At 41.2% G+C, this 23,927-nt stretch overlaps 1 protein-coding gene across 1 annotated transcript in view; it reads right to left on the bottom strand.

The window, feature by feature from the left end:
• The window catches only part of Skap1 (src kinase associated phosphoprotein 1), a 289,021-nt gene that overhangs the window by 203,049 nt on the left and 62,045 nt on the right, over positions 1-23,927 (bottom strand). Inside the window, exon 4 of the mRNA XM_036197928.1 lies at positions 11,596-11,697. Coding sequence (XP_036053821.1) covers positions 11,596-11,697 — 102 coding nt within the window. The remainder of the gene's footprint in view (positions 1-11,595; positions 11,698-23,927) is intronic.

The raw sequence follows: 23,927 nt of genomic DNA, 5'->3' as shown, positions 1-23,927 counted from the left end.
AACTGCCTGCCATTTACTATGACTTTATAAACATCCAAAATGTGTCTGTTGAGGAAATCATATGACAATTATAATCTAAAAATGACAAATTTAATATGTGGTAGAAAAATGTAGATATGATTAAATATATGTTAGGACTATGCTAACCACTCCCTTTAAAACTGACATGGAAAAATACCTGTAAACTGGATTAAAAATCATGTCCAAGGCTTCCCTCATGTATCACTGAGGAATATAAAATTCTCATGATTACAGTTGGTTTTTTATGTCTCCCCCCTAACTTAAATGCACTGAAATAATGGCTCTAAGGAAATACTCTTTTGAGTTTTAAAGCATTCACAAGAAAAGAAATATTTTTAAAAAAGAAATATTTTCAGTATGAATATTCACATGTGTGTATGTAAAATTTTAAATTCTTTTAGCCAGTCCTCATATTCGCTGTTGAAAAGTTATACATCATAGTCATTCCCGCCCTAAAACGTGACAAAACAAATCCAGAAATGCTCGGAGCGTTATTGAATTTTACCACAAGAGGGCGCTAGAGAATTCTGATCGCTTCCAAGGTCTATAAAACCCTTTAACTGCTACTTTATAGACATTCAATTACAACAGGCCATAATACATTAAGGCATTAAAAGATACATATATCGCAGCATATGCCACAGCACACGCTGCACGAGTGTGCTCTCCAGATGATCACCAGCGCCAACATCAAACCAACACTCCGGCTTCTTCTAGCGCTTAATGTAAGATTTTATTCTTCACCACCCCACCCCACCCCTTTCCAAAAGGCAAGGCTCTCTTGGTGAGGTGATCCCCTTGGAATGGAAAAATATCACGGCATGTGATAAATGCCCAATGACTGGAGGGTATGTCAGGGCAGAGACCGGTAAGGACTACTGGAACTGAAATTTATGCAGTTTGGAAAAGAGAAGGCTCTAGGGATAAATGTTCGCCGTCTTTAAGACCTTCTAAAGGTAACACTAAAAATGAATTAGGGGAATTACTCGGTCTCAGAAGATGGTATAGATAAGAGCAATGGCCTGAAACCAGGGAAGGAAAAGTTTGGGTTAGACGTGAAGGATAAATTACCAATAATAGTTGGGCGGGAAAGATGTCCTGCAAAGGAAGGATCCAAACCATAATGGCTATATTTGATAATTAATTAAATGAGATATTAGTAAGAATGATGTGAATTTATTAGATGGACTAGATTAGGTAACTCAGACACTTTTCACTCTGAGCGCTTGGGCATTCGCAAATGTCTTCCAGGGTGACAATGGTCATCGGCAGACAGGAAGGATCATGGCAGCATTTGACCCTGTGCTAATACAAGAAAATCTAAGGCTTCATTGTGAAATGACATAATATAAGATTGGGCCTACATTTCAGGGCAGTCTATGAAAAGATGCTATGCCATATAAGTTACTGGCTAACCATTTATTTTAAAAAAACATTTCGGCAAGTTGTATAAAGACTTCTCTAAGTGGAAATGTCCCATGAATGAACATTTCTCCCTAAAAATCCCAATATTTTACAAGCCAGAGATTCTATACTGTGTAATTTTTGTCTCTTGTTGGTGTGTCTGGGCTCAAAGCCCTTAGGGAACAACTTTTTTTTTTTTTTAAAGGCCGTTATTAAAGTCTGAAAGGCAGATTAAAGCAGAAGGGGGCAGAGTTTGTGAATCCAACAGTCTTTGTCAAGTCCACCATGATATTCTGGTCAAACCAGAGCTTCAACACTGGATAGCCAATCTCTGTCTCTGTCTCTGTGTCTCTGTCTCTCTCTCTCTCAAACTCAGGGTCTTGAACATTCTAGACAAAAGCTCCACTCCTGAGCTCTATGCCCAGCCCAGAGAATTTTTGTATTTACTTGAACACTGAACAGGAAAGCAAAGATTGTCAAAGAATGAAGAGTTAAATGTCGTGTGTGTGTGTGTGTGTGTGTGTGTGTGTGTGTGTGTGTGTGTGTGTGTATTTGACCTTAGGCAGCAATTTTTCTAAACTTATGTGAATATTAGACTTTGAAGTGAAAATGGTCAACATTTTTGGTACTCGAGGAAGGACAGTCTAGTCGTTAAGATAATACCGAGGGCTTTATAATATTAAACACAGTTGCCATGGGCACAGCAACAGACCCTGGAGTGCTGAAACTGTCTCTGCAAATCAGTTGGTATGTTGAGCTGTGCTCATAGACTCTAGGAACAAGGTAATTAAGACTGGTGCTATGCGGTTTCCAGTCGACAGCATGCAGAGACACATCATTCCTCACTTCTCACTGGTGTCTGAACAACCATGCACACACAATGTAGTAGCAACGGAAACCCTACACGTTTTGTCACCAACTGGAATGACCAGTGGCTTCCTCGATAGTTATTTATTGTATGAGGAAGTGATCACTATTAAACTCATTACTTGTTGATGAGTTTAGGATTTGGAGAGAGAGAAAAAAATACTCCAGACATTATGTAAACAATCTCATCTGCCAAGTCACTCTTGAAAATCAGCCATTTACACTTAAAGCCTGTCACTGTTTTCCTATTAATTGGAAGGGAAGTTCAATAAATATTTGACCTTTCTGGAAAAGACTTCCAAAGCGACTTTGGCTAGAAGTCAAGTATTCCTTTCACTTTGTTCCAAAATATTGCAGGACCAACCAACTGGCCCTTGCTATGGCCTCTGCCCCTCACCATCAGCACCTGACTATATGGCATACACCAGGAAATTTCAAGTCCTTCCCTTCAGCAAGGTGACCGGCTCCCTATAGAAAGGACTTAAAGCTTTCTTCCCTTCTGGATCCTGTGTGCTAAGCCCATATCTGAATAAGGGTGTTTGACATAGAAATATTCAATAGCAAACCCTTCATTGGTGATATATTAAAATCTATAAAATAGATAAAAGGCCCCGAAAGATAACTAATTAGTCCAATGTCAAATCAATTCAGGGATTCGCTGTATTTTATCCACAGTTCTGTTAGCATTTATGGAGACTTTTGAGAATGTTTCTAAAATACACCGTCCTGAGTCATTATGGGAAACATGTAAATGAAAGATGTGTATGTGAAGAACTTCACTAAATCTTAAAAGGTTTAGCTTAAGAGCCAGGAGCAGGCCTGTAAGACCATTTGAGCATCACCCTGAAGAACATGCTGGGAATGCCCACGGGTGAGGAGGACACAGACAGGCCAACCCTACAGACGTGATGTGGTTCAGCTTTGCCTCTTTCACATGCTAGCTGAGGGAGCGGGACTTCTTTAAAATTAGCTTTCCTCTTTGGTAGAACTACACTCTGTTAGGTGATTGCCAAGCACCTTCAGGGTCTAAAAAGCCCTTTCACGTAGAAACTTAGATTACATTTGCAAGTTTCTGTTTTGTTTTTTGTTAAAAAGCAGAGGAAGATGACCCAGAACCCGCAGGAAGAGAGTGGTTACCAGGCACTCAGGAAGGTTAGAGTTTAAACAGGCACCCACAGCTGGATACACTGGGATAGAGAATGACAAATGGGTTGTTCATAGACAGATAATTGTTATTGTTTTTTAATTCTTCACGAAACATGTATAATCCATGGTAATCATTTGTTCAAGTTATATAAATTACTGTCAAATTTGAAACCCCGTTTGTCATCTCATCTGTGATTTATACCAGACTACAGAAACGACATGATGCCTTAGATCTAATAAGACATTTGTCTTCATGAAGAAGGCCACTATGATCATGAGTGACAGCTTACTTCCCCTTATCAGCTAACTCAACACTGAGGCCTTAACTCCTCTCAGAGATTGAAAATCAGAAGGACTCACCTGAAGCCAACAAAAACTTGTTCAAAAATCCACCATGGTCTTCAGACAGGGTGCTTTAGTAGAGAATGTGTTCTTGGGTCCCCAGATCATAATCAGATAAATGACACTTACGTTCCTCTCCAGTGAGAGCCCCAAGCACACATACACATCGCTTCTATTCGTGTTCATGGGAGCCATGTGCCTTTAGTCAAGAAAAAGACATCTTCTAGCTAACAACAAAGATGAGTGCAATTGTCTGGAGAGTGAAATGAAAATGTGGTAATTGTTTATTGGAATGTATGGATGTATGCATGTGGATTTAGTTACAGACACATAAGGGCAGCCTATTTTGAGTCATTTCAACTAGCTTCATAGTATAGAATAAAAAACAAAAACTCTAAGTATGTTCACACAGTTCATGTGATCTACACACACACACACACACACACACACACACACACACACACACACACACATGGCAGGGGGGAGAGGGAGAGGGAGAGGGAGAGGGAGAGAGAGAGAGAGAGAGGAAGAGAGAGAGAGAGAGAGAGAGAGAGCCAGCTAACTCCATCAAGGGAAAAGGAATAGTTCACTCTCTCCAGCCCGTTCTTACTTCCCATCTACTCAAGGTGCTGTTCATCCTGAAGTATTGAGTATTATTGGCACTGGGGAGCCGATGACAGAATCTACAATAACTTTCTCCCATTTCAGGTTAAAGTATCTCTGTACACATTTTCCTCCCAAGCTGTGGACAGATTTCACCTAAGAATTATCCTGATCAATGGGGTCATTTGCCTCTAATCCCTGCTCCATTAACTCACATACCTCAGTACCCTATGGAGTGCTGTTTACTTACTCAATGGGCTTGTACCATCCCACACTAACGCTGATCTTCACTATCTCACAATGATGGAGATGTGAAACTGGCTGGTGGGAAGATGTTCCTCATACTCACCGAGTAAAAGTCTGTGGGGGGAGGGACGGCAAAAATTGGCTTAGTCAGCGGAAGAGACTACAAGGAGAAGAGAAGGTACATGCTCAAAAGGTCGGCTTCAGCCCGTTCAGATTCTGATGATTAGAGTTCCTTCTAGAACTATAATTTTGAAACTGTGCAACCAAATAGAAGAAGGAATGGGACTACAGCTGTAATTGGAAATCTTAGCATAACCTTCTCGGCAGACAGAAGAAAAGTTAGGCCACAAAAGAGCCAAAGAATACCCTTTACACACATAGACACAGGAAGAGTACATTCAACCAGTACTTGAAGAGAACATACAGCCTGGAAACATAAAATAATAACTACCAGGCTATAAGGAAAGTCTCACTGACAAGTGAAGAATTGAAACAATGTAGCCTGTGATCTTAGACTATAATGTAATAAAATTAGAATTTAATCGTGAGATAGTAGGATTTTAAAAAAAGCCTAGAACCCACAACAAAACAAGTTAAATAAAAAATCAGAAGAAAAGGGGCTGGAGAGATGGTTCAGTGGTTAAGAGCTCACACTGAACTCGCTGAGGACCCAGTTCAGTTCAGCCAGCATCCTTGTCTGGTGGCTCATAACTGCCAGTGACTCTGGCTCCAGGGAATCTGATGCCCTCTTCTGGCCTCCACAGGCACCTGCACTCACATTCACATACCAGCCCTGCCACCATATATTAAAATAAAATATATTTTTAAAATTCATAACAAAAGCACCACAGACGCCTCTAAATAACATATAGGTTTAAGTGATAATTTCCTAACAGAAATTATAGAACACAGAATGGAACTGTGAGTTCCATATAACGAGGGCAGTACATGTTGAATTCTGTGGGATACTTGTAAAGCAGTAGTTACAGGGCAAAATCAGCTCTGAATACTTTATTTACAAGTTAACACTATAGTAATGGGACAAAGCTTAAGTAGAACGAGTTGGAAATCCCAAAGAAGAGGTAGCTATGGGATCCAGTGGGACTTTGGTTCCCCACATGGACTTGATGTGGCCATCCATGGCCAAATCACTTGCCTTCTCTAAACTGCACTTCTTTATCTGGAAAATGGAGGTGACAGTTCATCTCCCTCTGAGCTGGTCTGAGAACTAAATGAGATGACCCAGAAGACGGGGCCCCTTATCACACCTTCCAACGTGACTATCACACCCAGACTCCATGACTATCACACCCAGACTCCATGACTATCACACCCAGACTCCATGACTCTAACTTTGGCACAGCAAACTGTAGCACAAACTTGAATTTTACCCCCCACCCCAATTTAGCTAATACATTAAAACTTTATTTTCCTTCTTTGTAGCCACACATCCACATGGTGGGTAGACAAAGGTCATAATCTTTTTGTTTTGTTTTGTTTTGTTTTTAAACAGGGCCTCAAACCCCTTATGCAGTTAATTTCTGAGTCTCCTGTCTCTATCTCCCAGGCATTGAGATTACAGATGGGTACCACCATATCCAGCTCTAAATCTTTGTTTTCATTTCACAATACCAAAATAGTTTGAAATACATTCAGTTCTAATGTCTCTTTTCCATGATTGAAAAAATAAAAAGTTCTAGAAAGCTAACTCAGTGGTAAAATACTTGCCTAGAATCTGTAGGGCCTGAGGTTTAATTCCCAGCACTGGGAAATAATAATAATAATAACAATAAAATCAAAGCCCAAAATAACTAACAAAAAGCAGGTCTATTGTTGTGTATAATCTTCTTTATTTCTAGAATCCAGAGTTTCACTTGTACTTGGCATGTGCCCTCAATTCCTAAGACTGTTGTTCGCAGCCATAAATCCCAAAGTGACCAACATTCAGAACTTAGATGAAAACAGAGAAATTTAAAACTAAGAAACACTGAAAGCAACTCCACTAAAATCCAATTCTAGAACAGTAACAGTCTTTATACTTTCAAATGTGCTTTTCAAAAAAAGTGTGGAGTTGAAAATGCCCGCTACTGCTCCTTGACCAAATTTGCAGTTTGCTATAAATCAACTATGTGGTAACTTTATCATTAAGTTTTTGTGGTTATCCATTGTTCTCTGAGAGTGTTGCAGATCTTTGCATTCCCAACTTGTTTCTCACCCAGCAAGAACTTTCTCTGACCTTCCAACAGTCCTGGGTAAAATTAGCTGCAAACACATTCTCCTTTCTTTATAGATATATGTGTCTAACAGCTTTGTTTAATTAGAATATAATCATATATAGTAAACAACACACTATTGCAGATTTCTTATTTCTTTTAAAACAATTCATTTGTTTTTTTCTTCCAGAAGGAGTCACTGTACCCTGTTGATGGCACAAGCACTTTGCCTAATCCGTCTTTGAAAGACTGTGTAGACTTCTTCCTTCTCCTAATGAGGGAGGTTTTATAGATTCATTCGAATCCACTCTAGATTCTAGACACTAAAATAAATTAGATACTGGGGCTCGCGGGTGACAGTTTTTTGTTCAGTTACTGTATTCGGTGTTTCCTAACTTCCCTTTTTGTTCAGGTGCCATATTCAATGTCTTCTTCCCTTCCCCGATAGAAGAAATTATGCTTTCAGCTCAGAAATCTAAACATCAGTCTGTGTTAGCAAGTCTTCATTCCCAGGGGCAGAGCTATGTTCTGTGGGCATTTCTCCACAGGATATAGCCTGCCAGGGACTGCAGAGGAAAACGGAATGGTAATCAGGTAGCGATATACTCTCAACTCTATGCATGGCTTAGTCTATAACCGTGGCATTCTCTCTCCCTCTCCCACCCCATCTCTCAGTCTCTCTCTCCCTCCCTCGCTCCCTCCCCTGCACACCTGGCCAGAATTCCATGCTCTTCTAGGTCTCTTTGTAGTTTCTACAAAGGCATGATCCAAACACAAAGACATGCACCACGGTTATTGCCTCTTATCAGCAAAGCAGTGGGCAGACTGTGTGTCCTTTAATGATTTGAAGTTAAGAACGCTCTTCTGACTTGGGAGTGGTGGGAGAAAACAAAGCTAAGACATTTTGATGGTTTCTAACACAGATAAAACCCAAAAGCTTAAAATAAGCAGGTTAAACCTGTTTCCTTCCTAAAGCATCGCTGTGGCGATCCTGCCAGCAAACGGAGTCCCTGGTTTTGCACCTGCTCACCTGCTGGTTTGTCTGTTTAGTAAGAGTGCATCTCCTAGGGAGACGGCGAGCTTGTGGAAAGGAACTGTCTGTCTGTCTTTGTACTGTTCATCTCGTTGGCCTTCACACGGTGCCTTAGAATCTCTAAATAAGTATGTTAAAAAGATGACACAAAGCATTAGCAACCCCTACAATGCTCAACCCAATCAGAGCATCAGAGTTTACCCCAAGTTCTAGCCTGCTCATAGCCCTCTCTCTAATTTCACGGGAAACTTGCACATCTTTAAGTCTCAGGAGAGGGCAGCATCTGCCTCGCCTGCTACACATCAAGGGCACTTGTTCTGTTCTTGAGTCAAGGCTTTGCAGAAACTCAAACATGGTGTCAGGCTATAGTCAAGTCTCTAACACACGTTCATCCATCTATCCCCATCTCTACCATCAACTGAGTCCCTTGGGGATTCTCTACCTTTCGTGCACAGATAAGGAAGACAAAGAAATCTTGGAGGTAAGAATTTAATATTGCTAATATAATTAACTGGCCTTTTTGGGAAACCCTCTTTTTAATATTTAATTTTATTTGTAGCATTGTCTATGTGTCTGAGTGTATACCACATGTGTGTGGGTGCCTGGGGAGGCAGAGGAGAGCATCAGATCCTCTGGAGCTGGAATTGCAGGTGGTTGTTCATCACTTGACATGGGTGCTGAGAACCAAATTTGGGGCCTCAGGACGAGCAGCAAGTACTCCTAAGGGCCGAGCCACCTCTCCAGGCTCTCATTTTGAAAGTGTTTATGGAACAGAATTTTCCACATATTAGTATACTTCCTTTAACATGATTTGTTTCCAGTGCTGGGGATCCAACCATGGTCCCATCCATGGTACCTAAGCAAGGGCTCTGCCATGAACTATACTCCAGGATCCACCAACACACTTGTGAAATTCAACTTCTTTAACAAAAACATTTGTGTTTATGTAGCATGTATGTGTTTGTGTGTATACAGATGTGCACACAGGCGACCACTTGCATGTATCACACGCACGCACATGCATGTGGAGGACAGAGGTTGACATTAAGCGCTTTTCTCAGTCACTCCTTCACCTTATTTTTTGAGCCGGGGTCCCTCAGTGAACCTGGAGGTGACTGATTTGGCAAGACCAGATGTCAGAAAGCCCCAGGGATCTTCCTGGCTCTAAACCCAACCACAGGGATTACAGGTGTGGACTGCACCCTGATGTAGGTGATGGATGTCTCAACTCAGGTCCGCATGCTTACCCACCACTTACTTCCCCAAGTGAGCCATTGCCCCCCAGTTCCCAAAGAAAGCATTTTAAGTGTTAAGTGTACTGTTTATATAATCTGAGCCAAAGTATCTGGGAGATACATCATCCTTGGGGATGTCTTAGATAGGGCAGGAGTAACAGCAGTAGGGTGGGTTAGTAAAAGAGTGTCTGGAACCACCATGCACAGGTTCGAATCATGGCCCTAATACACAACAGCAGTGTGATCAGGTAAGGCTGTAAAATGAAGGTAATGCTAACATGTACCACCCAGGGCTTCTGTGAGGGTTAAATAGTATGTCCAAGATACTTAGAACATAAATTCAAGACACACAGGAAATGCTCAGTAAATGTCAGCTTTAAGCATTTTGATCTATCCAGGGAGAGAATATGAGCGATCTCTCTCTAAGATACAAGTAAGTCCCAGATTGCTGTGGTTTTGTTTTATAAATTTCTGTACAAATTTTACTTAAAGATCTTATGTATTTTTTGTCCATTATTCTATTTATTTTTAGGAGTTCTCTCTTGTATGTTTGTTTTGCTGTCCAAAGGATCAAAACCAGGGTCTTGCATATATGTTAGGCAAGTAGTCTACCACTGAACTACCCCACCAACTTCTGGGTTCTATTTTTCATAGTTAAAGTTAGCTTCTGACTCTTACCTTAGTGTCACACTCTAGTCGATGCCTTTTCAATGCTCTTCCTCCTCCTCTTCCTCCCCTTCCTCCCCATCTTCCCCTTCTCCTTTCTCCTCATATCTTTCCCCTCCTTCTCCAACCTCTTCCTCCTCATATTTTGTTTTTCTGAAACAGAATCTTGCTGTAGCCCAGGCTGGCCTAGAACTCAAGATCCTCCTGCCTCTCACCCTCCCAACAAGCGTGAGCTACCACACTCAGCTCACGGTACTCCTTCTAACATGAAGCGTTACAGAGGCCCGAGAAACCAAAACACTGTAATATTAATTCGTAAGTATAAGGGTTTCCCCCAGTGAGGGCCTCAGGACCACTCCCAAGAATAAGAAACCTAAGAGTTAACTCAGAAGTCATTGGCATCTGTTTCTACTTCCAGGTCTTTCTGGCTTACTTATTGAGTTCTCAGCTGTATTTTGGAAAGCTGGAAATACCAAATAAGTGACCTATGAATTAACGAGGCACCATTGTTCTGATTCTGTCAAGCACTGGATTAATCAAAACCAAATGAAATGTTAGTTTCTTCATGTTTTGCACTGTTAATTTTCTGCAATTATTAATCAGCTGCCAAGGTAATTATTAAGCGTTCAGCCCAAACTGAGTTTTTAGTGCAATACCTGCTCCAGTGTGGATCTTACCAACTTTGAACACATGGGATCACTCTCTTTGCTAGCATACAAAGCTAGCATACAAACTAGCATACAAAGCTCAAATGAGATAAAAATATTCCTAGGCAATTCGATCTGTCGCTCTGAGGCGGAAGTCATCAATTCAACGAAAGAGAAAAATAAGACTCATCAAAAAGGCCACATGAAAGAGCAAATGATGAATAGGTAAAGAGAGAGGAAAATAGGGACCATACATTCTTGAAATTTAGAGGGAAAAGAAACAGAAGACTATGGATTCATAGAGAAACAGGGAATAATTTACCAAGTCTATTCCCAGCCCCTAAGAATAATAAGCATCCAATGTACTATTTGGTTCAGGAACATCTTCACCCTTTCCTCCCACTGGAAAGGCATGAGAGGGTTTGATAAGGACACCGTGCACATCGAGATGATCAAACCTTCTGCTCCTGTGGCCGGATGCCAGGAGAACACAGCAAACTCCCACCCTTGGGAAATCTAAGCCTGCACCGGAAGCTGGCAGCCACCAGGCCGCAATCTCTACATGACTAGATCTAAAAATTCATGCATATTTTTGCATTGTGTGTTACCTACTATTACATATTTTTAAAATGTTTTAACAGTGAAATTCTTTAACTCGTTCTATTTACAAAAATTCAAATAAAATGGATGCTGGGGGAAGATGTGCACCCAGTTCATGTGCCTTTGCTTTGAAGCAGAGGTGTGTGAGCACGGGTGAAATAATTTGGTATAAGAGACTCAAAGGTCTCAAATATCTCTCAATAAGTTAATAACCCAATTGTCTGTGAGTACAAATTTCAACTTTTACGCACCTCAGTGAAGCCAAGAGACCAGAAGGATGGAAAACCTAGGTGGGCCCTGTAGTCTTAAAATGCCCTCATAGCTTGTGAGCTACTGTGTTTAGAAAGAGATCAATAATGGTGTCTTCCTGCTCCAACATGGAGTTAGCGTTACACTAAATACATTCGGTTTGGGAGCGTTGGATTACCCAAGAGGACCAGCACCGAAATGAAGCAAGCAGTTGTTCTTTGCAAATGGGTGATCACCAACACAGAAAACCATGGCTGGATACAAAATAACAACAGGCAAAGAGGGCCAGGGGAAAGGTAACAAGGCCCAGAAAGGCGACTCACCCTCATCCTGATAATCTGACCAAAAGGATGCATCTGATGTGAGGGGTGGGCCGTGAGTCCCACTCTGATTGTCATCAGAGCTGTCCTGGCCAAGGTCTCCTCCTGAGGATTGAGAAAGAAAATCAGGTCATCCTGTGGATATCTTGGTGTGCATATTTACAGGTGCCTTCTGGCACTTGTAAAATGGATGCATCTCTTACCTGAAGTACATATCCTTAGCACATGAGAACTAGAGAAAGAACTTTAAGAACCAACTTACCTGTGTGCAAAAATTTCCCCTCTACCACCTCTCTCTAGCACTAAGCAACTGGTAGCATGGAGTGGAAGACCTTTCCCCACAAAAGAGCAATTTCTCTGTCACATTTAAAATGAAAACACAGCTGTATAAATTTGTTTTCATATATTCTACATCTCCATGAATTACAACCTTTACCCCAAAGGCCTCTTTCTCTTCCCATTTCTAAATGAAACAGAAAGAAAGACACAAAGGCTAATCTTCTCCACATAATACAATGTAGCCAGGTCAATATTCTCCTTCTCTCCCTGAAAAATAAGAGCAGTAAACAGAGAGAACCCAGACTCTGCTGGATTCTATGCCTATTTAAATCACTACTTGTTTTGCAACCTTAATAAAGTTCTCTCTTGTAATTCTAGTTTACAGCCCGCAACCAACCTCTCAGGAATTCTAAAAGCCGGAGGAAGGTAATATTTGTTCTGCAAATGACTTTGATAAAAGGTAATGTATATACAATACTGAATTATGCAATTAAAACATTGCTAATCCCTTTTGGGTGTTTTCGGCCTACGTTGAATTGTATTTTGTAGAAGTGGCCAATGCTATTACGATGCTTTAAAAGGTTCAGGCAGAAGATGTTAGCTCACTCAGAAACCGGAAGAAAATGAAAGCATTGTAAATTGCTTTCCTTAAAAATCCCCCAAACAGAGGTACAGACTGCTGATAAAAAGCACACCGACAGCTGCTTGGTTCATTTCACAAACATGAAAACGGGATTTTTCAACTGAATTTAATATTATCTCAGATACTAATTTCCAAAGGAAATCACCAGCACTAATCTCAGTAAACACTGTAGTGTTTTTGGCCCAGAATTTCAACCAGGGAGCTGTGAAACCGAACAACCTGCATAGATCTGTATTGCCTACTTTAAAGGTTTATTTCCTAAAATTAAACTACAAGGATAGGGAGGATATAAAATGATTAGAAAAAAAAGGAGGAACGAGGGAATGGCTGTGGTCTTCTCTTTCCACAAACCAGACTTGTCTTCAAATGCCCAAGACTGCCCGGAACCCTTGCAGGCACAGGACTTTAAAATAAACTGTAGAGTTTATTGTAGAAAAATTCTTTTACCTGATGCAACAGTGAGCAGCTAAAGCCAGAAGAAACATGCTTTGAGCATAAAAGCATCCCTGTGCGATTGCTATCCAATAAAAGTCTCTGATACCGGACAGAGGGTTAAAACACTCAGATTTTACACCGTGGCAGAGCCTCTGAGATGACATTATCAGCGAGGATGCAAAGGAAATGCCTGGCTCGAAACCTGAAAATGAGCTGCAAAGATAAAAGGAATTTTCATTTTGAAGGCAAATCAGAAACCTTTTTTTCCTAAAGAAAGTACTGTATGTTCCAGGCAAAATAGAACACTTACAGGACATCCTGAACTTCACTGGTCACCCATCGTTCTAGATTCAGCTTTCTGCTTGCCTCATAAACCTAGTAGTAGTGCTACTGAGAGGAAGAACCCACTCCTGTCCAGTCTAACATCAAAAAATATGTGAGGATCAGAGGGAATTTTTGGTTTTGTTTTTGTATTTTTAAAGATTTTTTGAAATTTTAAAATAAACTGGTTTTTGTTTTTTGTTCTTGTTTTTGAGACGGGGTCTCTCTATATAGCCCTGGCTGTCCTAGAACTCGCTTGAGTAGACCAGGTTGGCCTCGAACTCATAGAGATCCTTCTGCCTCTGCTTCCCAAATTCTGGGACACCACTGCCCATCCTTGAAATAAGTTTCACGTGTGCTGTGAAGCTAGCACAGCGCTTGTATACAGCCTTCATCCAGCTTTCCTCAACATCAGCTTCTTCCATGAGTGAACTCTATCTGCCAAACCAACGAATTATCCTGGCGCATTCAGGCTTTATTTATATCTCATGGAATTTTCCACTAATGCAAACTTTATTTCTGGTCCAAGATCTAGTCCAGCATGCAGATTGCATTCACAGCTCCCTTGTCTAAAAATTTCACCCCAAACACCTGCCTAGATTGACCAGATTTAGTCACCTCAGAAGTAAAGTCCCTACCACGGGATTCCAGGGTTGTCTGAATAGCAGCACAAGGTGGACTTCAACTCCACGGTGCCTGGTGCCCGGTGTCCCTGTGCCCCTGTGCCCAGTGCCCCTGTGCCCCCCTTCTCCACATGCAGCAAGGAAGGATTATAATTCGACACTTCCAATAGAGTCTAGGTCGGCACTGCAGATGGCTGTGGTGGAAAAACATGCCTTACACTTAAGTGCAATTAGTTCCCGATGATGAAGATGTCATACGTATTTTTTATGGTAGTATCCAGTGGCCCACCTCCCCTGGGCTCACATCGAATCTAGCCTATCAGACTGTGTAAATAGATATGGAATGTCATTAAAATGGTTACAACTAGTTGAGATGCACAGGTGGAAAGTTATATAGAAGAACTGACAATTACCATGGTCATTCTGGCTCAGCTGAAGTTAAAAGGTATAGTTTTTTCCTTAAAGCAAGCCACATGTGTTCTCTGGACCCATCTGCAGCTCTCAACGTCCCTGCTCCAAGTGGCCACAACTAGAGTCCAGTGGGATCAGACATAAATGATCACAAGCTACAGTGACAGACATTTCCACTCAGCAACTGAACAATTAGGGCTTTGAACTCCATCTGCTTAGAGCGGCTTTCTCACAAGCAAGGCCCTCTGCCACTGGGACACACTTCCCACTGCAGTTCACTCAGAATCAATATATTTCTCTACAGATATACATTCTAACACACTATATCTCCATTAATCACATCCACTGGCTTCAGTCCCTTTCTTTGTATTTCTAAACAAGATCTAGGGGAACTCTATCAGGGGTTCACCTGCTGTTAGCTGGTAATTTGTTCCTCGATCTTAAGTGTCATAGAATTGGGCGCTCTATGTGCTCCTTAGTACATTCAATGGCAGGCTCTCCACTGAGCACTGCGCTGAGGGGCCCATCGTGGAGGTGATTTCTCTATTATTCTTTTCCGAGAGTCAAACCCAATTTCATTCATACTTCATAGAATGATAAGTTGGGAATTTCTGGGTTTGGAGCAGAAAGATAGAACAGCTTAGTGTCAGGTGTAAGGCAATTATTTGTCAGGGATTCGGTGTTCTTTGTTTTTATCCTCTCTGCTTTCATCACCAGATAATCAGCTTCCCTCTTAATTTGGAAACAGTAGCTTGGCCACTAAAAGTTGGCTTTTGCAGCTGTTGCCTCTCCATAAAGTTTATGGAGAAGTGAATTAAACTGCTGAAAACTTTCATTTGCTAATTCAATTCCAAATCGAAGAGGAGAGAAACGAACCATGATGTTCCCCTTGTAATTCTGGACAGTCTACTGTTTAGGGACAAAGACAGAGTACGGTGACAATTTTACCAAAGAGATGAAAAGAGACAGAAAGCAGGCTGGACATTTTTTTTAAAATGCAATGAAATGTAAGAAGAAATAACATATAAACCGTAAATGCATGTTTTCTGTCCACTATGTAAAGACTCGTTTCCTCATATCAGTGGAAGTCACCAACTGTTTCTCTTTTAGTTCATTGTGAGTGTGTTGTTATAAAATCCATTGTCAACTGGAAGCAATTGTGTGTGTTGCATTCTTAGAAACTTCCTGGGCTTTTTCTATGACTTTGTTACATTTCTTTGGATAATATCAAGAAATAGAAGCTAGTGTGAAATGGTAATGTTTTTTTCTCGTACTGCTATTGACATTAGAAGAGAACACAGGACTTCCTCCTCCATTTAATATTTAAGAACCCACGAGGCATGTGGCTCCCTCTTTAAACTAATAAATCCTCACTAAAATGCTATAAATAAAGTTTCCTGATCCAAATCCAGTTAGTTTTCATGCTTGGCAGCATTAATATGGCCAGCTCTTCACAGACCAATTTAGCACTAATACAGTTCCCAAAGCTGAACTGTGGTGGGATCATCAAAATGGCAGCTTATCACTCCTGATTATAACCATTCACCTAAGTCACTGCATCTAAAGAAAAATGTTGGACACAGATGTGGCCAGATATGTGAAATGTTATTCACCTGTGAATATATTACCAAGCACATCTACGACACCACAGCTGCAGGGGAGGTGGGGGTCTGTCAATACTTGTGTTATAAATTACACACCATTTTGCACAAACTTGTGCATTAGAAAATGTATGGTGTTTCCCACAGAACATCTGAGAGGCTTCACCGACTTCTAAATATCCATTTGGACTTGGGTGGTTAGTTCTTACGATTAATCCATGTACAGTGAAGGTCTCAAATTCTTCTCTGTTCCATACAGTCTGACTTCTCTCCAATCTTTCTCCTCTTCCTCCATCTACCCATAACTCAATGTATAAATCCTCTCCCCTCCCCCTTGCACCTCCAAGGCCATGGCAGTGAGTGTAATAGTACCAAATGTCATTAAATCTGCAGAAGGAATGAGAGGCCAGGTGAAGAGAGTTTCCATTTGTCATCCTTTTTAAAAGTTGCTCCAACTAGGTCCTCAATGGACAGGCAATTGGAGCTTAAGTTCTGAACTTAAGCTCTCTCTCTCTCTTAAGGACACTGCTCTCTAATTACAGGACCAGTCTAAGAATCACCATTGTTGGAGATGCAGTGGAAATAATAGGAAACAGAAGCAAACTGACCCTGAAGAACAGTCACTACAAAACACCTGTGACTCCAGGAACCCAAAGGACAGCACAGCTTAATAATATTCTCAAATGAACCACATCGGGCAGCAGGAAACTGGAGAGGCAAAGGCCCATGGAAGCCAGCTGCTTAAGACTTACTTCCTCAGCAGGCCCCTCCCCTGCTTTTTACGAAAATGGTCCTTTGTGGTGCAGTCTCTCATTTTAGCCAGTAGGGTGAGCTGCAGTGTGTAGCATCATCCCAGCTCTCAAAAAAAGGAAAGGAAGAAGTGGGGGGGGGGGGGGGGAGATGAGGCAGAGACACAGGGAGGCACAGAGACAGACAGACACCCCACAGTATTCTTCTGCTCCTTCCCCCCATCACCCCTGGAAAATGCTGAGATCTTTAACCTGCCTATGTTTTGCATAAAGGTACAACTCCTAGACATTAGCAAACCGGAGGGCTGGTAGCAACAGAGCCAACGAGACAATTTCATATGTGACAGTACACACTCCATAGAGCAAACTGTCTTTTACAGACTGTCATCGACCGTTCCAGCTTTACACTAACACATTCCCTCTACCACTGTTATTCTCACTGGTACCAAAATGGAACCTGCTGAGTTGGAATATTTTCATTAGTAATGAGATCTTGGCAGAATTCAAAAACGTGTGAAGCCACATCTGATGGTACACAGATAAATACACTGTAAGACAGATACATTGATCAGCAGCAGCCAGGCAACCATAACCTAGAATTATCGGTCTGTGGTTCTGTTTCCTTTGGACCATGCTACGCTCTACCCTCCTTTCTCATTGTAAGCTATCCAACTTCATTTCGGTATGTTTTGATTTGCTGGAGACAGTCAGCTACTAAGCTACTAAGCTTACTAAGACTAGCTTGCTGGATTCTTCCTGGATACAGGCTCTGGGTCAGGGCTCTTCATGTACTATCTCAAGAAATCCTCAGTATAATCCGAGGATATGTTACTATCACAAAGATGCTGATGAAGATACTGTAGTGCTGAAATGAAACAACTCACCCAAAGCCACAGAAGTGACAGAAGGGGCAGAGCCAGGCTTTGACCCCACCCAGCCTGACTCCTCAGCCCAAATCCACCTGCTCCACGGCTGCACGCTTTATCAGCCATGATCACATGATCATTATCCAAAGGCAAAGCAGTCAAAGGAATGGCAGCCAGCAACTTGCGTTTTCGGTATCAATCAAAATACAAATTGTTGTTACTAGTGGGAACAGAAGCAATTCCACTCCATGTGGAGCTGACAAAGCCACACACATGACCAGGAAGGAAGTGGCCTCATTCACAATTCAACTTTATTGTCAGAGTATTGCTGGGATGGCTTTCTAAATACCATTTTTAGCAAGGGGTTCATGCTCACCAGCTTTTAACTCTCCAGGCTTAGTCAGATTGATGTGTTAATTTTTTTTGCAGCATTTTCTGTACATTTATGTTGAATCCTGGGTGTTTTGAACCTGCATCACAGAAAATGAGCTCAAATGGTGCAGACCTAAGTGTAGCTCGGACCGGCATTTCCCTTTCTGGTATCATCATGCTTTAAGCACCATAGTAGGAAAATTCTTTGAAAACATAGAAATCCACACGAACATAGTAATTTTGTTACTGTTAGCTCACCTCACTGTCTTTTCCCATCATCCCCTTTTCTTCCTTCCAAACTAATTACAGTGGGGTCTTAGTGCCCATTTGTAATCCTGGCTCATTCTAGGGTCTATTAGTCTCCATGACTTAATGAAAGTTCTTAAAACTATCAGGCTAGTTTGATTTCCAGTGTCTTTTGTTAAAGAAGAATGAGATGGATCGCTGGAGAGATGGAGCTTGCTATTCCTGCAGGGGAACTGAGTTGGGTTCCCAGCACCCACACGGTAGCTTACAACTTCCTGTAACTCCAGTTTCAAGGGGGTACAACACCCCCTTCTGGCTTCTATGGCTCGTGCATGCACATGTTATACATAAGTGGATGCAGGCTCATACACATGTATATAAATAATAAATTAATTGCTTTTTAAAAAAATAATGAGACACTATTTTCAATAGGCTACTGCTTGATCTATGGAAAGTTTTATGACAGCCCAAGGGTTAAAGATAAACCAATGCATAGTAAAGGATGGATTGTAAGATTCATGGGTCTAAAAATGCAAAGCAGCTTTTGACATACCATGAAGAGGTGAGTTAGCTCTGTGAGTACTGCAGATCTCCAGAAACCACCAAGGCTGTAATGGAAAAGTGACAAGATCCTGTCTTCCATGCCCCTGCCAAGATTGAACAGAGATCCCTGTCTACCCATGCCACAGCCTCCATGTACAGTCCCTAACAACCCAAGCCTCTCACTGACATCATCATCCATTCAATGTTCAGTCTCTTGAACCGGAAGTTTCATATGGAATGTCTCCCCATTTTTCCCCTTTTTATTGCAGCATCATTAACACAGGCAAAGCATATAAATCTAAAGATGCATCATTTGGTTGTTATGCAGCCAGAAGATTTCTGGTAAAGAAAAGGATACTCCATTGTTCTCTCCTTTAAGAGTTAATCCAAATGGGCTGTCAATTACCTAGACAGGAAAGCACCCCATAGGAACCCATCTATTCTAGGGACTTTAGAAACTAATATAAGACCTCAACCCTACAAAAGAACCACAGGCAACTAAGGAATACTGAGTGTGGGAGAGATGGTGTTCTTCAAGGGAAGGGCACACCAGCTGGTTATCCAGCACCGAATGGTCAGCCCTGAAAACACACATATGAGTCCATTCTAAGATGGAGAAGGTTATATTTAGGAATATATATGCATGTACATGTATGCATATAACAACAAATAATGAAAAAAGAGGACCTGAATTTGAAAAAGAGTAAAGGGGTAGATGGGAGGGTTTAGAGGGAGGAGAAGGAAAGGATATTATATTATAATACAATTTCAAAAATAAAAGGAAATCTATTACTATTACTAATGACGATAATATAAAACCTAACTGAAAAAGTAGGTTTGAATAACAGTCTCTCTGGCCACTGCTCATTCTCACTCTATGAATGTGTTCCACTTCACTTCATAATAAACCCCACTTATCTTCTACCTTAAAAAAATAATTAAATCTTTTTTAATGGACCGCATGAAGGCATTTACCACCAAGCTTGATAATCCAAATTTGATTCCTGGGATCCACACTTTGGAAGGGAAGAACTGACTCACACAAGTTGTTCTTTGACCTCTCCATGCACACACACACACACACACACACACACACTCACACACACTCACACACACTCACACACACTCACACACACTCTCTCACACACATACACACTCTCTCTCTCTCTCTCTCTCTCACACACACACACACACACACACACACACACTTATACTCACACAGAGAGGAGGGGTAGGAGGGAGGGAGAGAGAGAGTAAATGAAGGTGTAATTTAAAACATTTAAGTTTAGGAAGATATGATTGATTGGTTGATGATTGATTGATTGAGACATAACCCCATCATGCAGCCCAGGCTGGCTTAGAACATTGTTCTCCTGCCTCAGTCTTCTGGCCAGTGGGACTGTGGTGGGAACACTCTATCTGTCTAAAACATCCTTTTAGAGGTGAATTATGGTCAGTAACCTCTTCAAGCGGCAAGTGTGTATTGCATTCAGATCAGCTGGCAGAGGTAAAGAGGGTTCGCAAGACTGCTTTCCCTCTTGACCTCAGTAGAGTCAGCAGTGACTGCAAGTTTGATTTGACGAATCATATAAATCACCTTGCCCATAGTGTAGAGGTCCTTTCCCTCTGTTAGTGACTCTGCAGCAACCCTGGTTGTGAGCCTCCTGGGAACTAAAGTCTGGTCCTCTGGATGGGCATCCCAGTACTCTTAATGGCTGAGCCATCTTTCCAGCACCAAGTTAGGTTTTGTTGTTGTTTTGCGCCTCAATATTATCTACGCCAGAATACACATTTAGGAGGAAATAATCATCTTGGAAAATACTGAGTTCAAAAAGAAAAAAAAAAAAGATGGGTGCTGGAGAGATAGCTCAGCAGTTAAGAGCACTAGATGCTCTTCCTGAGGACCTGGGTTCAATTCCCAGTACCCACATGGCTGCTCATTATAGTCTTTAACTCTAGTTACATACGGGAATCTGATGTCTTTTTTAGACCTCTGTGGGCTCCAGGCATGCATGCTGTTATGTCCTCATACAGAAGTAAACCTGATTCTCTCAGACAGTAAGTCAGTCACCAAACACTTAGTACACTAATTTTAAAGTGTGTGATTCTACTCAGAAACTGAGTCAGTAGAAGAAAAACGGGGGGGGGGGGGGCATATTTGCCAAGGTATTAAAAGCAATCACAAAGTTTAAAACCAGCTTGTGCATACATCCACTTCCTATAGATCAATGTGTAAAAAGAAATGCAGCAAATATGGAAGGGGGGTGCCTGAAAGAAGTCAAGGCACAGAACTTCCTGTCAAGACTCTTGACACTAAAAGGTTGGCCAAAGCCAACGGCAGGAGCGTCAGTCCTGTGGACATTTCCCTCATTAATCCCCTTGGGAAACACGCTGATTGAGTCCCCTTTAAAAAGTAGCGTAGGTTAGGATGGTCTTCGTTTGTAACCAATGCTCATGTTTATAAAATAGCAGCATTCCAGGGAGAGTGGTAGAAAGACACTTAACAATAAATTACAAATATCGTAAATTCAGACTTTTTCTTACATTTGCAAACACATCATAAATTTGGATTGTGTTTCTTTGTATAAATCCTTCTTGGGGCTGTGCTAAAGCCTCTTGGCAGGAAGGCAAAGAGCATTTTCATAAATAGAACTTAGGAAAATCACTGTGCACTCCATTAATTCAAAAACACTTCTCAGGGACTTCAAAGGTAATCCTGCTGCCCCCTTCATGTAAAGATGGTGTTTCCTCGCCGCTTTCATGTTTTGCCTCTTGTAGCTGTCACAACTACATGTTTCAAGTATGTGGTGGTCAGGGATGAGAAGTGAGGCGGTATGCATGTTCTCATCCAACATGTCTCTGACGCTGTATGAGCAATAAGCCCGCCAGTAAGTTTACCAGTAAGAACTGTGTTGGCGCTCCCTATGAATGTATACCTCGTAGATGCATACATGTGGCTTAGAGGGTCCCAGGTAGGGGTCAGCTGGATTGGATGAGTTTTATGGAAAGATAAGAAATACTTATTATCAAAGCTATACACATGCATTTTCGTGCTCTACTCTACTTTGAGATACAAAAATGCCTGTTGTCCCTTTAGAGTCCCACTTGCTACCACAATGCAAGCACTGTTTTTGAGTTATCATGTGATTAGAACATAAGGACAGTGCCGTTGATAATAGTGGGCTGGAGAGAAGAGGAAATGGATGCTCTAAGAGGGTAAAGCACTGGCCAGGTCTCATGGAGCTTTTGGCAAGAGTTGGGACTCCAATTCAAATCTGTTTCAAACTCATGTTCTTCCCTGTTTAAAACATGAACTTGGAATAAAATACACATAGCAGTTCGTTGCTTGTGTGTTTTTGTATCTAGCCACATGAATTTATGCAATAATCTACTGGGCCTCATGATAGACATAAAGTAACCTCACTTTTTTAGTAAACCCCAACATGATTCTTTTTGGCAATTCTGGGGATTGAACCTAGAGCCTCAGCCACACTAGACAAGCACTCTACATCCCAGCCCAAGAATTTTAAACCTGTGCAAAAGCAGCAACGCATGAGGGCTGGCAAGAAAGCTCCATGGGTAAAGGCACTTTGCTGGGCAAAGACTTGAGCTTGCCACAGTTCTCCTGCCTCCTGAGTCTGGGATTCTAGGCATGAGCTAGCATGTTGGGCTTTTTCAATGTGGCTTTATAATTGCATTTTCTTTTTATACTTTGTATTATTTGTTTTTGTCAACCTATATGTTTTTTAAAAATCAATTTAATTTGACATGAATATAGAATTCTCGTTTTTAAAGATGATTTTTTAAAAAATTGACTAACTAGACTTGGGTTCATATCAAAATGTACTAGAGAGGCTGGAGAGATGGCTCCGTGGTTAATGGTGCTTGCTGTTTCATTGAGAGGGCCCAAGTTCAATTTGCAGCAACCACTGCCCATAACTCCAGGGTACCTGACACCCTTTCTGCCCTCCATGGGCACTCACACATGTGTCTGTATGTACACACGCGTACATATACACACACACACTACACCTACAAAAAAACAAATCTTTGAAATAAAATATACTAGGTCATTTTCTCAGCACCAGTATGGCTACTCAAAGAGTGTCCAAGGTGAGAAGCAATTTCACAGCCCATTTCTACAAACAGCCAAAATGTAAAGCAGTGACCACTGGATAAAATTATGACCGTGTTAGCCAGGCATGGTGCCATATGCCTATAACCCCAGGATTTGGGAGGTGGAGGCAGGAGGATCATGAATTCAAGGTTACACTCAACTACAAAATGAGTTCAAGGCTATCCTGGACTTTGAACAAAAAACAAAGAAAATAAATAAACAGCAAATACATAAAACATGACTTTTTATAAATATTTATAATAGTCTCACTGGCTTGCCTAAACTTTTTATTTAAATATTGTGACATTTGCTTTAGACTATGGGTCCCTAATGGGAAATTCAGCTAATGGTCAAAAAATATCTTTGTGGCAATAAATTTTGAATTATATACACTGTATCTTCTACATGAAATTTTGATTTATTGAACCAAAACTGTCAATAATTGAGCTCATTTTGTAAAAGGAGAAAATGAAACAATATGAAGGGAGTTGGGTTGTGGGGTGACTTAAGATGATCTTGTCATCAAATTGGAAGGGCAAAACAGACTGTTATTTAGAAAGCCAATCAATATCAGCTTCTAGGTTCTGATGGCTTCAACACAAACAATTCCATGGCAAACCTCACAGTTTCCTCTGTGACTAAATAGGAAAAATCACTTCTTTGTTGTCGTTATCTATTTATTTGTTTATTGTTGCTGGATACATAGTGCCAGGTTCTGGATTCAGTCTACATTATCATGTACATGATGATGATGATGATGATGATGATGATGATGATGATGAAGAAGAAGAAGAAGAAGAAGAAGAAGAAAAACAAGAAGGAAAAGGAGGAGGGGTAACAGGAGGAGGGGCACAAGAGTAGTTTTCAGAGTCAGAAAGACTTGTATGACTGAGGTTATCTGAAGTCCTACCACTGAGCCTTCTCGTGGTGCTCAGTTATATTAACTTCATTAAGAGAATGCTTAGAGCTGGTGAGATGGCTCAGCAGGTAAGAGAGCTTGTGCCAAGCTTGATGACCCAAGTTCAACCCATAGAACCCACATAGTTCTAGGAGAGAACTAATTCCTGCAGGCTGTCCTCTGACCTCCACTGAGGCACACACACACACACACACACACACACACACACAC

The sequence above is a fragment of the Onychomys torridus genome, chromosome 8, assembly GCF_903995425.1.
Source record: "Onychomys torridus chromosome 8, mOncTor1.1, whole genome shotgun sequence".
NCBI classification, from domain to species: Eukaryota; Metazoa; Chordata; class Mammalia; order Rodentia; family Cricetidae; genus Onychomys; species Onychomys torridus.
The sequence above is the reverse complement of the archived record's forward strand: the minus strand, read 5'-3'. Positions and strand labels throughout refer to the sequence as shown.